The sequence below is a fragment of the Somniosus microcephalus genome, chromosome 12 (genome assembly GCF_052327205.1).
Source record: "Somniosus microcephalus isolate GS21.2 chromosome 12, FLI_Smic_1.0, whole genome shotgun sequence".
In the NCBI taxonomy this organism is placed as follows: Eukaryota; Metazoa; Chordata; class Chondrichthyes; order Squaliformes; family Somniosidae; genus Somniosus; species Somniosus microcephalus.
In genome coordinates, this window is record NC_140998.1 from 16573891 (window position 1) to 16587314 (window position 13424).

General features: G+C 47.3%; 1 protein-coding gene across 4 annotated transcripts in view; it reads left to right on the top strand.

The window, feature by feature from the left end:
* Nucleotides 1-13424, top strand: part of LOC147109048 (ribosomal protein S6 kinase alpha-5) — a 259573-nt gene that overhangs the window by 225792 nt on the left and 20357 nt on the right. For all 4 annotated transcript variants that reach the window (XM_086002616.1, XM_086002617.1, XM_086002619.1 and 1 more), the window contains one exon: nt 760-930. In XM_086002616.1, coding sequence (XP_085858742.1) covers nt 760-930 — 171 coding nt within the window. The remainder of the gene's footprint in view (nt 1-759; nt 931-13424) is intronic.

Consider the following 13424-nt stretch of genomic DNA (forward strand, 5'->3'; position numbering starts at 1 on the left):
AGGTAACGCGCGCATAGGTACGCCCTGTAACTTTCGAGTGCATACCCGCAACGCACACGCGATGACAGACAGATAGAAAGACAGAATGACAGAAGTACCGATTTATATATATAGATGATTTGTTGGTTTGATCAAAAGACTGCATTTCAAGTGCAATACCCATGAAATTGGGAAAATTAACTTTAATGAGCTTCTGGCATCAGACTGTGAGGGCAGTTTTTAAGATACGGGATACTTTGTGCTATCCGGCACCGACGGGACCGAGCTGTTGCCGTTCCCTCAAAACTGCCGGACAAACGGAAGCTTTTGAGCTCCGTATCTGTCAACAAACCCTGTACAGCTTCTAAACAGTCCAAGCGTCTCTGTAGCTTAGCAACAGCTTCAGCGAGACCTTGCAGAGCCTGACTGTTGAGAAAAAAGCAACGAGAAGAAAAAAAACCTAACGAAACGGCTCCTGATTTTTGCCGGTGGCTCGAGCATTCCGGACAGTTAGCCTCCGGATAACACACAGTTTCCTGTATATTTGGATATTTGACTTGACTTGCATATTAAAGTAAGGCTTGTGAAAGACCTGAAGAAATTGTGCCATGAAAGAATGAAAAGAAACAAGATTTTAATTGTTCCATCAAAAGTCGTTGAGAAAATCCGTAATGTTCTGCATGGCTTAACTAGAGTAACTGAAAGAAGTTCTGATATCCCTACTCTCTTGATTAGCAGAACGTTTTATGTTGATTTTTTTCCTTTCTCCTCTTTCTTTAGCTGCACACATTCTTAGTGATGGAACTGCTGAAAGGCGGGGAACTGCTCGAGCGGATCCGAAAGAAGAAACACTTCAGTGAAACGGAAGCCAGTCACATAATGCGCAAATTGGTCTCTGCTGTCAGCCATATGCACGATGTGGGAGTTGTCCACAGGGACTTAAAGCCTGAGGTATTGAATGTGTTCAAAATATTACAAAGTAAGGAAGGTGGAGCAAACATCTGGATTTCCCATGTTGGTCAGCCCTGCCTGTTCGTTTTTAAAGCTATTTTACCTTTCTGTTCCCCGCACTTATCATTTACCGTTGACTATAGTTCCCCTTTGCTGTGCTCCCTGCCTCAGTTCTCTGACACTTCTGCAGCCATTCTGCTCTTAACTGGCTAAACTTGCCCAGTGAACCCAAATTCCATTGGTGGCACAGTTTGGCTGTTCCAGTCTATGGTCACCAAAGCCTGAGTGACAATAACTACTTCTTGCACTATTGTAGAACTGCTGTATATAACTCAAATATTTAACTAGTAGACTATTTGTACTTTTTTTATATATATAAAGTATTTTTCTACCCATTCCTTTCCGTGAAATACATTTGCTATTGCCAGCCAAATAGGTGAGTAAAACTACCACTTTATAACTAGCTGTTAGGAAGCACCTGGTGTCTAGGCTTGCTGCTTCTATGTGGCCCCTCACTGTATGGAGAATTACACAAATTCTACTTGCAGCTATTGTGAACTTCTTAAAGTGTAATGTATGCCTGCAATGCAGATGTGCAGTGTCAAGCATGCAAGCCTAATAATGAGATTGCTTGTGAACAAGTTAAAGGCATCCTTTGTTAGATGTCCTTTTCTATGAATCTTTTCATGACTTTTCCCCAGCCTCTCTCTGCAATCATCTCCAGCTGGCATGTCCACTCCAGACTTGAGCCTACTATTTGCTTCCTTACTCTGCCCCCACTCCCCCTCCAAATATTTGGCCTTCTGTGCATTTCCCCCTCATCCCGCCAAATGCTGCAGCATCAATTAACACGGTCCATAATTCGAAAACCCTTCCTAAAGCCCTCCACGTTGCCATATCTCTCTCTACACTTACAACAGTCGCCACAAAACGTACCCCTTCAACTGTACCTTCAGTCGCCAACAATAACGCTTCTCCCAAGCCTTTCCTCGGTTTCTGTCCCTCTTTGTAAGGTGCTTCAGAATATTTTGCTACGTTAAAGGCACTATACAAGTGCAAGTTGCTATTGTAAGGCCTTATTACCATGCCCCGTGTAGATTTGTATCCTACTGTTCTGGATATACCTTGTAGTATTTAATTGGCCCAGATTTTCCTGTCAAAATAACGGTGAGGCTAATGGCATTCGCCATTATTTACACGCAAATGCTACAGCAACTTCAGACAGTTAATTTTCAGTGCCAGAGAGGTTGATTGGCAGTAAATATCACTTTGTTAAACAGGTACTTGGACTGGAATGGGCAAGACTTAACTTTCTGTGGCGAGATTAGCTCGTATCTACCGTGCAAATACAACAACTTCACGGCAGTCAATGCATTTCAAAGGTGAGCCAGACAATGCAATGTCGTTTTTGAGAAGAAAATGGCGGAGCGGCACAACTCGGACAGCAAATTTTGGAAATTGGAGTTTAACCATGTATCTGGCAACAAACCCTGTTGCTTAGCAACAGCTTCTAAACAGTCGACCGTACCTTGCAAGCGTCTCTGTAGCTTAGCAACAGCTTCAGCGAGACCTTGCAGAGCCTGACTGGTGGGGAAAAAAAAGCAACGAAAAGGAAAAAACCTAACGAAACGGCTCCTGATTTTTGCTGGCGGCTCAAGCATTCCGGACAGTTAAAACCAAAGTTTCCTGTACACAGTTTCTCGGCCTGTTCACTCAGGTTCCAGATTCCCTGTTTCCCTCACTTCGATGTTATCAGCTCGCACTTTGAGCAACTTTCCACGCAAAAATTTTAAAAGCAAATGCGTGCAAGGGCAAGTTTAACTAACGGCAGACGCCATTAGATTCCCCCCTACAGCAAAATCTGGCCAATTAGCTTTCTTAATTGCTCAGTCACATTGTCTGGGGCATTGAAAGTGACAAGTCTACTATTCCTCTTGGTCCCCTTTTAAATCTCACTAATCTTGGTGATCTATCCCTCTTTGTAAGGTGCTTGGGAACATTTTGTTACGTTAAGGGCACTATACAAGTGCAAGTTGTTATTGTCAGGCCTTATTACCATGCCCCGTGTAGATTTCTATTCTACTGTTCTGGATATACCTTTTAGTATTTTATTGACCCCTTTTTTAAATCTCCTGCTAATTCACTTCCATTCTTGTATATGTTTTTTGGATGAGACGTTAAACCGAGGCCCCGTCTGCTCTCTCAAGTGGACGTAAAAGATCCCATGTCACTCTTCCGAAGAAGAGCAGGGGAGTAATCCCCGGTGTCCTGGGCCAATATTTATCCCTCAACCAACATCACTAAAACAAATTATCTGGGCATTATCACATTGCTGTTTGTGGGAGCTTGCTGTGTGCAAATTGGCTGCTGTGTTTCCTACATTACAACAATGACTACACTTCAAAAAAAAAAAAAAAGTACCTCATTGGCTGTAAAGTGCCTTGGGATGACCAGTGGCCGTGAAAGGTGCTATATAAATGCAAGTCTTTTTATACTTATGCAGATTTTGATTAAACCTATATGCAACACTTTACATTTATTATTGTTAAATTTAATTCGACATGTCAGTCAAGTGTATAACCAACCTGAATTCTCCTGCAACAAATTGCCATTGTGTATTCGTACTCCGGTGCCATGAAAAGCTGCTTGCTGTACCGAGTGGTATAAAGCACTAATTATACAGTAGAAAGAATAAATTGTACCTTTTGGTTCTTTGTAATCTAAGCAGCATGTGAAGCTTGGGAATTATTGATAGTGCTGGAGGTCAGGGAGAATGATTTTCTTAATAATTGAATACCGTAACTTTCCTAATAAACTGACTAGAATAAATATTTTGCTTTAATTGCATGCATTTATTCAGGAAATAACAGAGAGGTATCAAGCTAGCTGTCTAATGCCTTTATTGTGCAAACATACTGGGATGAGCGTAGCACATTAAAGTTACATGAGCCAGGTTCTGTTGGCCACACACTCGGCACTTGTGCCTTAAAGCACAGAACATAGGCTGCGTATGGCCAGACCTGTATATACTGTGTCATTAGCATTGCGCATTCGTGCACATTAATCGTTGGAGTTTTGAAGGAATCCAGTGTACACGGGCAGTATGCTCTCCACACTTGTTATGCTGCCCATCCTTTTTCTGTGAATGCAAGCAGTGGAGCCAATGCGAGCGGGTAGGCAGGCCACTCTGTATCTTAAAAGAGCAATGGCATGCTATTCCACGGCTGGAGATGATGTAATCAGAGGGGATTGAAATGCAACAGCTCCATGTTATGATTTTTTTGCTTTGCATTTACACTGCTATGGTGTGACAAGGGCATTAGTAATAGCTTCTCATTGTTACAACAAGAGTTTTCCCAGAATTGAATGTTTGCTGGGGACCTTCACTCCACTATATTATCATAAGTGTAACACCTGCCCCTATACCTCCCCCCACTTCCCACTGTCCAGGGCCCCAAACACCCCTTCCAGGTGAAACAGCGATTTACTTGTACTTCTTGCAATCTAGTATACTGTATTCGCTGCTCACGATGCGGTCTCCTGTACATTGGGGAGACCAAACGCAGATTGGGTGACTGCTTTGCGGAGCACCTCCGTTCAGTCCGTAAGGGGGACCCCGAGCTCCTGGTCGCCTGTCATTTTAATTCACCGCTCCATTCCCACTCGGACCTCTCCGTCCTCGGCCTCTTGTATTGTTTCACGGAAGCTTAACGTAAACTCGAGGAACAGCACCTCATCTTCCGATTAGGCACTTTGCAGCCTTCCGGACTCAATATCGAGTTCAACAATTTCAGATCATAACCTCGGCCCCTATTACTTATAATTTTTTCCACCCTTTTGTTTCGGGTCTTCCTTTCCCCCCCACCCCCCTTTCCTTTTGTTTCTCTCTCCCACCTGGCAGCTATCTCTTATCCTGCCCGTACACTTCACACCTAATCTCAGCCTATTACCATCTCGTCTGGTTTTGAATACCTTTTATTGTCTCTTTTACTTCTTTTGTTCGATCGCAGCCCTGCCTTCGATCTATTATTTTCATTCCAGTTTTGAAGAAGGGTTTCGACCCGAAACGTCAACTCAAATTTCTCTCCACGGATGTTGCCTGACCTGCTGAGTTTTTCCAGCATTTTCTGTTGTTATTTACAATTGTACTTTCTTGTTCCCCTGTCATTTTACTGTAAAGTTCTGCTGCTCTCTGTCGATTGGGGAAAAAAAAGTATTTTGTTAAATTTCCAGTATTATTCTACCTCAGGCGGTGTTTCTTTTGTTTGGGGGAGGGTGGGTAGTTATGGGAGTGGTTGGGGTATTGTGGGATCTTTGAAGTTAGGAATGCTTATTTTGGGGGTGGGGGGATGGAAACAATTTCCATACTTTGTTTTTGACAGTGTACCATCATTGAGCACCTGCAGATCTGACACAGCAGAGGTCAGCTCCAACAGCACAAACCTCGCTCGTTGTATTGCTTCGGAGTGGTGTTTCTGTTTATTACATCAGCAATCCTTGTAGTCTCACACAAGGGGCTATTCATTAGCTTCAAAGCTGTGCTGATTCAGGGTAAAACTTGAGAAAAATTTAAAAAATTGGCTGAAAGGCAGAATAAATGAGTTATGTCACAGTTGAGGTTGGTGGATGTCTGAGTGAGGTGCCTCAGAGCCTGTTGTTGGGACCACTACTGAATCTAATTTACATTACTGACATGGATTCAGAAACTAATTGCTTGGATTAGCAGGTGATACTGGACCAGAATGGGCAGTGAAACTGAAGGAGGCAGTTCAGGAGTTCTAGATTGAGTTGGACAAAATATATTAGTGGGCAGAATTAGGACAGATGACATATAGTGCAGACAATGTAAAGTACTCATAGGAAGGAAAAATGGGTGAGATGTGTACTTCATGGTGGAGATGAGAATTTTGTTTTACGCAGCGAGTTGTGATGATCTGGAATGCACTGCCTGAAAGGGCGGTGGAAGCAGATTTAATAGTAACTTTCAAAAGGGAATTGTACTTGAAAAGTATAAATTTGCAGGGCTATGGGGAAAGAGCAGGGAGTGCGACTAATTGGAAAGCTCTTGCAAAGAGCCGGCACCGGCACGATGGGCCGAATGGCCTCCTTCTGTGTCTACTGTAATGGTGAAAAGAGAGGCTGTCGTGTTTGCCTACATAACAACAGTCACTGCACTTCAGAAGAATTTATTTGTGTGAAACAATTTGAGATGTGTTAATGCGATATGGCACTCTGTGAATGAAAGTACTTTTCTCTTTGCCTTTTATTTATCTTTGATATAATATGAAAAGTAGAAGTTCATAGTTCTTTTAATAACTATTTTAATTTGTAACTTTTCTCGGGAGAATGAATTTTGTTTAAATTAATAAATTCGTTTGAATGCTTCAATATTCTTTCCTGCCTGTCACATAGACACATTTCTGAATTGAAGGAAAGTGTGTGAGGTAATACTAAACCATACAGTCCAGAAGGCCACCGGTTTCATTCTGAGTTAGCTGAGAGGTGATGGTGGCCTCAGTGCTTCTGGGCTTGTGAGGGATAAAATTCAACCAAGTTCCCCATTCCTGCACACTGTCCAGTGGTCCTTAGTAACAATTATATGTGGATGTTGGAGGAGAACAGGATCAAGATTGGTTGTGACATCCTTCATAGAATCATGGAAATTTACAGCACGGAAGGAGGCCATTCGGCCCATCGTGTCTGTGCCGGCTGAAAAAGAGCTATCCAGCCTAATCCTACTTTCCAACTCTTGGTCCGTAGCCTTGTAGGTTACGGCACATCAAGTGCATATCCAAGTACTTTTTAAATGTGATGAGGGTTTCTGCCTCCACCACCCTTTCAGGCAGTGAGTTCCAGACCTCCACCACCCTCTGGGTGAAAAAATGTTCTCCTCCACTCCAAACTAATCCTTCTACCAATTACTTTACAAAGTAATGATTGGAGAGCCTCCCAGCACTCACTAGCTAGGCTCACTTATGAAGATTGGACACCTTAGCAAGATACTGGAGGGCTGCTAGTGCCAGGGGGAACAAAGGGTAATACTGGGAAAACAAAAGGGAGTGTGAAACTAAAGACGGAAAAGCTGTCTGGCAACGCGGCTGAAATTGTACACTTTGCAATATCCTTCCTCGTTGAGATCTCTTTCAGATTTTAGGAAAATTTGATAGGTTTGTTGAGTACCACCACCAATATTCTGTGTTTTTCACTATTAAACTCCAGAGTTGGCAAGGACACAGACCTCTGGGGAGGTGTGATCAGCAGAGAGGGGGTAGGGAAAGCCAACTCCAACGGCACACTCCTCCTGTCGAAATGCTTAGAACATGGCCTTGTCATAACCATAATCAGCACCTGTGAAGAGACGCTCGGTCACTCGACCAGGAAACACCAAGACTGGTTCGACGAGAACGACCAGGAGATCCAGGAGCTAATAAGCCGCAAGCACAAGGCATTCCTGATCTGGAAACAGCAACAGAACTCGAGAGCAAGAAAGCAGCTCTACAGATGCCTGAAGGCTGAGGTCCAGCAAAAAACTCACGACCTAAAGAACAGATGGTGGGTGGAGAAAGCGCAGGAGATCCAGCAGCTAGCCGACAACCACGATGTGCGTGGATTCTTTAGCGCAGTCAAGACTATCTACGGCCCAAGCACCCAAGGTCCTACCCCACTGCGGGCCAAGAATGGAGAGGTACTCGTCAAGGACAGAGAGGCAGTCAGTGCCCGCTGGAAGGAGCACTTCAAAGATCTCCTTAACCGAGACTCTGTCTTCGACGCGAGTGTCCTCGACTCCATCCCGCAGCATGCTACCCGCCACCATCTCAGCACAACCCCAGCCCGGCATGAGGTTGAAAAGGCCATCCGACAACTGAAGAACAACAAGACCTCAGGAGCAGATGGAATCCCTGCTGAGGCACTAAAGCCTGGAGGCGAAGCACTACTAGCGCGAATTGATGAACTCATTTCTCTTCTCTGGAAGGAGGAGAGCATGCCAGGGGATCTCGGAGACGCCGTAATTGTGACCATCTTCAAGAAAGGTGACGAGTCCGATTGCGGTAATTACAGAGGAGTTTCCCTGCTTTCTGCCACAGGGAAAGTCATCGCAAGAATCCTCCTCAATCGCCTTCTCCCAGTGGCCGAAGAGCTCCACCCAGAGTCGCAATGCAGATTCCGCTCACTAAGGGGCACAATGGACATGATCTTCACCGCGCGTCAATTACAAGAGAAATGCAGGAAACAGCACCAACCGCTGTACATGGCCTTCTTTGATCTCACAAAGGCCTTCGACACTGTCAACCGTGAGGGATTATGGAGTGTCCTCCTCAAATTCGGCTGCCCTCAAAAGTTTGTCGCCATCCTCCGCCTGCTTCATGATGACATGGAAGCCATGATCCTGACCAATGGTTTCACCACAGACCCAATTCACGTATGGACCGGGTCAAGCAAGGTTGTGTCATCGCACCAACGCTCTTCTTGATCTTCCTTGCTGCAATGCTCCATCTCGCCCTCAGTAAATTCCCCGCTGGAGTGGAGCTAATTTACAGAACAAACGGGAAACTGTTCAACCTCTGTCGCCTCCAGTCCAGATCCAAGGTCGTCCCATCCTCTGTCGTCGAATTACAGTATGCAGACGACGCTTGCGTCTGCGCTCACTCGGAGGTCGGACTCCAAACCATCGTCAACATCTTCACCGAAGCATACGAGAACATGGGCCTTACAGTAAACACCCGTAAGACAAAGGTCCTCTACCAACCTGCCCCCGCCACACAGTACTGTCCCCTGATTATCAAAATCCACGACAAGGCCTTGACAACGTGAACCACTTTCCATACCCCCGGAGCCTACTGTCAACAAGGGCAGACGTCTATGACGAAGTCCAACACCGCCTTAAGTGTGCCAGTGCAGCCTTCGGTCGCCTGAGGAAGAGAGTGTTTGAAGACCAGGACCTCAAACCTGGCACTAAGCTCATGGTCTACAGAGCAGCAGTGATACCCGCCCTGTGGTATGCCTCAAAGACATGGACCATGTACAGCAGGCACCTCAAAGCACTGGCGAGGTACCACCAACGCTGCCTCCGCAAGATCCTGCAAATCCATTGGCAGGATAGGTGCACCAACATCAGTGTTCTCGCTCAGGCCAACATCCCCAGCATCGAAGCTTTGACCACGCTCGATCAGCTCCGATGGACGGGTCATATCGTCCGCATGCCCGATACGAGACTCCCAAAACAAGCGCTCTACTCGGAGCTCTGACACGGCAAGAGAGCCCCAGGTGGGCAGAGGAAACGCTTCAAGGACACCCTCGAAGCCGCCTTGAAAAAGTGCAACATCCCCACTGACACCTTGGAATCCCTGGCCCAAGACTGCACAAAGTGGAGGAGAAGCATCCGGAAAGGCGCCAAACACCTCGAGTCTCTTCGCCGGGAGCAAGCAGAAGCCAAGCACAAGCAGCGGAAGGAGCGCACGTCAACCCAAGCACCCCACCCACCCGCCCCTTCAACCACCATCTGCCCCACCTGTGACAGAGACTGTAATAATATAATAATAATAATAATCAACTTTATTGTCATTGTTAGTGCACAAGTGCAGTACAACGAAATGTAAGCTTGCGGCTCCCGAGAGTGTACATTTTGATTAAGACATTTAACATTCATTTGACTTGTAACATAAACATAATAAAGTGCATTGGCAGATGTGCAGGCTTTAGAGTTTATTTGCAGAGTTCAATAGGATGACAGCCCTGGGAAAGAAGCTGTTCCTAAATCTGGTCGTACGGGTGCGAATGCATCTGTAGCGTCTTCCAGATGGTAGGAGGGCGAACAGACTGTGGCTGGGGTGGGTAGGGTCTTTGATGATGGTCCGTGCCCTCCGTAGGCAGCGTTTCTGATATATATGTTCTATGGTCGGTAGCCGGGTGCCGGTAATGCATTGGGCAGTTTTGACTACCCGCTGCAGGGCTTTCCGGTCATGGGAGCTACAGCTGCCGTACCATACCGTGATACAGTTTGTCAGGATGCTCTCTATAGTGCAGCGGTAGAAGTTAGAGAGGATCGGGGGTGACAGATTACATCCCTTCAGCCTCCTCAAGAAATATAGGCGCTGCTGGGCCTTCTTCACCAGAGAGGAGGTGTTGAGGGACCAGGAGAGGTCTTCCGTGATGTGGACTCCGAGGAACTTAAAGCTGGCCACCCTTTCCACCTCCGCCCCATTGATGTGGATGGGGGTGTGACTTCCGCCTTTGGACTTCCTAAAGTCCACGATTATTTCCTTTGTTTTCTTGGTGTTAAGGGCCAGGTTGTTGTCGGCGCACCACTTCACGAGATGCTGGACCTCCTCCCTGTAGGCTGACTCATCGTTGTTGGTGATCTGGCCTCCCACTGTGGTATCATTCGCAAACTTGATGATGGTGTTGGAACCATGAACAGCCACACAGTCGTGGGTGAAGAGGGAGTAGAGGAGGGGGCTCAGCACACAACCTTGTGGGGCCCCCGTGTTCCGGGTCGGGGTGGGGTGGGGGGGGGGGGGGGAGGTGTGGTTACCTAATTTGACAGACGGGGTCTGTTAGTTAGGAAGTCCAGGGTCCAGTTGCAAAGGGAAGTGTTCAGGCCAAGAGTGTGGAGTTTGGTGGCCAGCTTGTTGGGGACGATAGTGTTGAATGCTGAGCTGTAGTCTATGAACAGCATTCTGATGTAGGTCTCTTTACCGTCTAAGTGTTTCAATGCAGAATGTAGAGCAGTTGTGATTGCATCCTCCGTTGATCTGTTTGCACGATAGGCAAACTGGTGTTGGTCAAGAGAGGCGGGAACACTGGCTTTGATGTGAGCCAGGACCAGTCTCTCGAAACACTTCATTATGATGGGTGTGAGTGCGACAGGTCGATAGTCGTTCAGACACGTCACAGCCGTTTGCTTTGGCACAGGAATAAAGGAGGCGGTCTTGAAGCATGTAGGGACTACTGCCTGGGCCAGTGACAGATTGAAGATGGTGGTGAAGACATCAGCCAGCTGATCAGCACATTCCTTGAGCACCCGTCCAGGGATGCTATCAGGTCCAGCAGCCTTACGAGTGTTCACTCCGCGTAGAACACCCCTTACGTCGGAGGTCGACAGAGTGAGCACCTGGTCTTCCGGGGGTGGCAAGGCTTTGGTAGCCGGCTCCCTGTTGTCCCTGTCAAAGTGAGCGTAGAAGTTGTTAAGCTCCTCCGGAAGGGAGGCATCGCTAACCGGGGGGGCTGGTGTTTTTACTCTTATAGTCGGTGATAGACTGGATGCCTTGCCACATGCGCCGGGGGTCCGAGTTGTTGTGGAAATGATCCTCAATCCGCAGTGTCTGATTTCTTTTGGCAGTCCTGATACCCTTTTTTAGGTTGGTCCTAGCTGCACTGTAAGCCGCCGCGTCGCCAGACTTAAATGCTACGTCGCGTGCTTTCAACAGCGAGCGGACCTCCCCGTTCATCCAGGGTTTCTGGTTGGGGTATGTCCTGATATTTTTATGGGTCGTGACGACCTCGACGCAACTGTTGATGTAGAATAGCACTGTGGATGCATATTCCTCGATGTCAGTATGGGCAAACATGCTCCAATCAGTGCGTTCGAAGCAATCCTGAAGCTCTGAGACTGCCCCATCTGGCCATACTTTCACTGATCTTACTGATGTTTTCACTCTTTTTGATGAGCGGTTTGTATGCCGGGGCTAGAAACAAGGAGAGGTGGTCAGACTTCCCAAGGTGGGGGCAGGGAATGGCCTTATAAGCATCTACAATGCTCGTGTAGACTTGATCCAGTGTGTTCTCCCCTCTTGTGGGGCAGGAAACATTCTGGTGGAATTTCGGGAGTACAGATTTTAGGTTTATGTGATTGAAGTCCCCCGCGACGATAAAAGCTCCGTCTGGGTGCGCAGTTTGTTGTTCGCTGATGGCCCTCTAGAGGTCCTTCAGTGCTAGTTTGGCATTAGCGTGTGGTGGGATGTAGACCGCAGTGATGATAACAGCCGTGAATTCCCGAGGCAGGTGGAAGGGTCTGCACCTTACCATGAGGAATTCCAAATCAGCAGAACAGGATCTATCGATTATGTCCGTGTTAGTGCACCAGGCATTGTTAGTGTAAATGCACAAACCGCCTCCCTTGCTCTTACCGGAGCAGTTCTGTCGGCGCGGAAGACCGTGCGTCCTTCTAGCTGAATGGTGGTGTCAGGGATGCCGTTGTTCAACCAGGTCTCTGTGAAGATCATGGCACAGCATTCCTTTGTCCTTTTCTGTGAAGAAAGATCAAGTTTGATCTCATCCATTTTATTTTCCAGTGACCTAACGTTGGCCAGGAAAATACTTGGGAGGGAGGGTTTGTGTGGGGCCCTCTTCAGCCTGTTGTGGATTCCGGCCCTCTTGCCCCGCTTCTGTTTGTGCTCTCTGCGCGGTCTGTGCCGACTTCCGACTGGGGAATGACGCCACGCTGGTCCCGGGGATCGGGCGATGTCGGGAGGCAGATCGACGGTGCCGAGTGTGAGCCGCACGCAATCGGCCCCGATATCGAAGCGTCTGCCGGCTGTACAGTAGGTCCGCCCTCAATTCCCGCATTAGCAGAGTCCAGAAGAGACTCAAAGAGGGTAAAAACGCTCAGTCTCGGGAGAGACAAAGCCGCTGCGTCCATGCGCGCCGCTGCGTCCATGCGCTCCGCGCTTTTTTAATTTATTTATATTTTTTGGAAGCATGTCATCCTCGGTTCCGAGGGACTGCCTAAGAGAAGATTAAACTCCTGAATAGTAGATGTTTCTGATCAGTAGCTTTTTCCATATGAGCCATTTTACAGGTTACCTCCGCTCTGGACTAAAGTTAAATCGGTCATAAATTCAACAAATCTCTTTCTCTCACTCGCTCATAGGGCTGGATTTTGCCATTGGGGGCGGGTTGGGGGTTGTCAGGACCCTGACTCCGATGTGAAGTGGGGAAAAAGTGCGATTTTGCCCTAATTGGACACTTGATTTCCAGCGTGAGGAAACCCCTGGCCCAGTGAGTCTTTTCATACAGAAAGTCGCCTCCGCTGGCTGCTGGATTTAAGGCCTGCAAGCAGCCTTGCTTCTTCTGGAGACTTTAAACTTTATGCCCATTGCTGTGATCGCTTCATTCAGCAACTATGTCCACCAGGAGGCCAAAGTGTGCTCCAAGGTTCGATGAGGCCTCCCTCCAAGCTCTGGTGGAGGGAGCAAGATCCAATAAGGAGGTGCTCTTCCTTTCCTCAGGGAGGAAAAAGTCTCCCCAGCAGACTAAAGCTGTGTGGCTGCAAGTGGCCCAGGAGGTCAACTCAATCTCTATGTGCCGCAGAACCTGGCTGCAGTGCAGGAAGAGGTTTCATCTGCACAGGAAAAGTGAGTATGATTTTCCCATCACCCTCAATCTGATCCCCATCGCCTCTCCTCACCAGCACGCTGCTTTGCCAACCTCTTCCTCCACATCCCACTTGACACATACATCCCTTACCCATTCCCTCACTCTCTATGGTCACATTC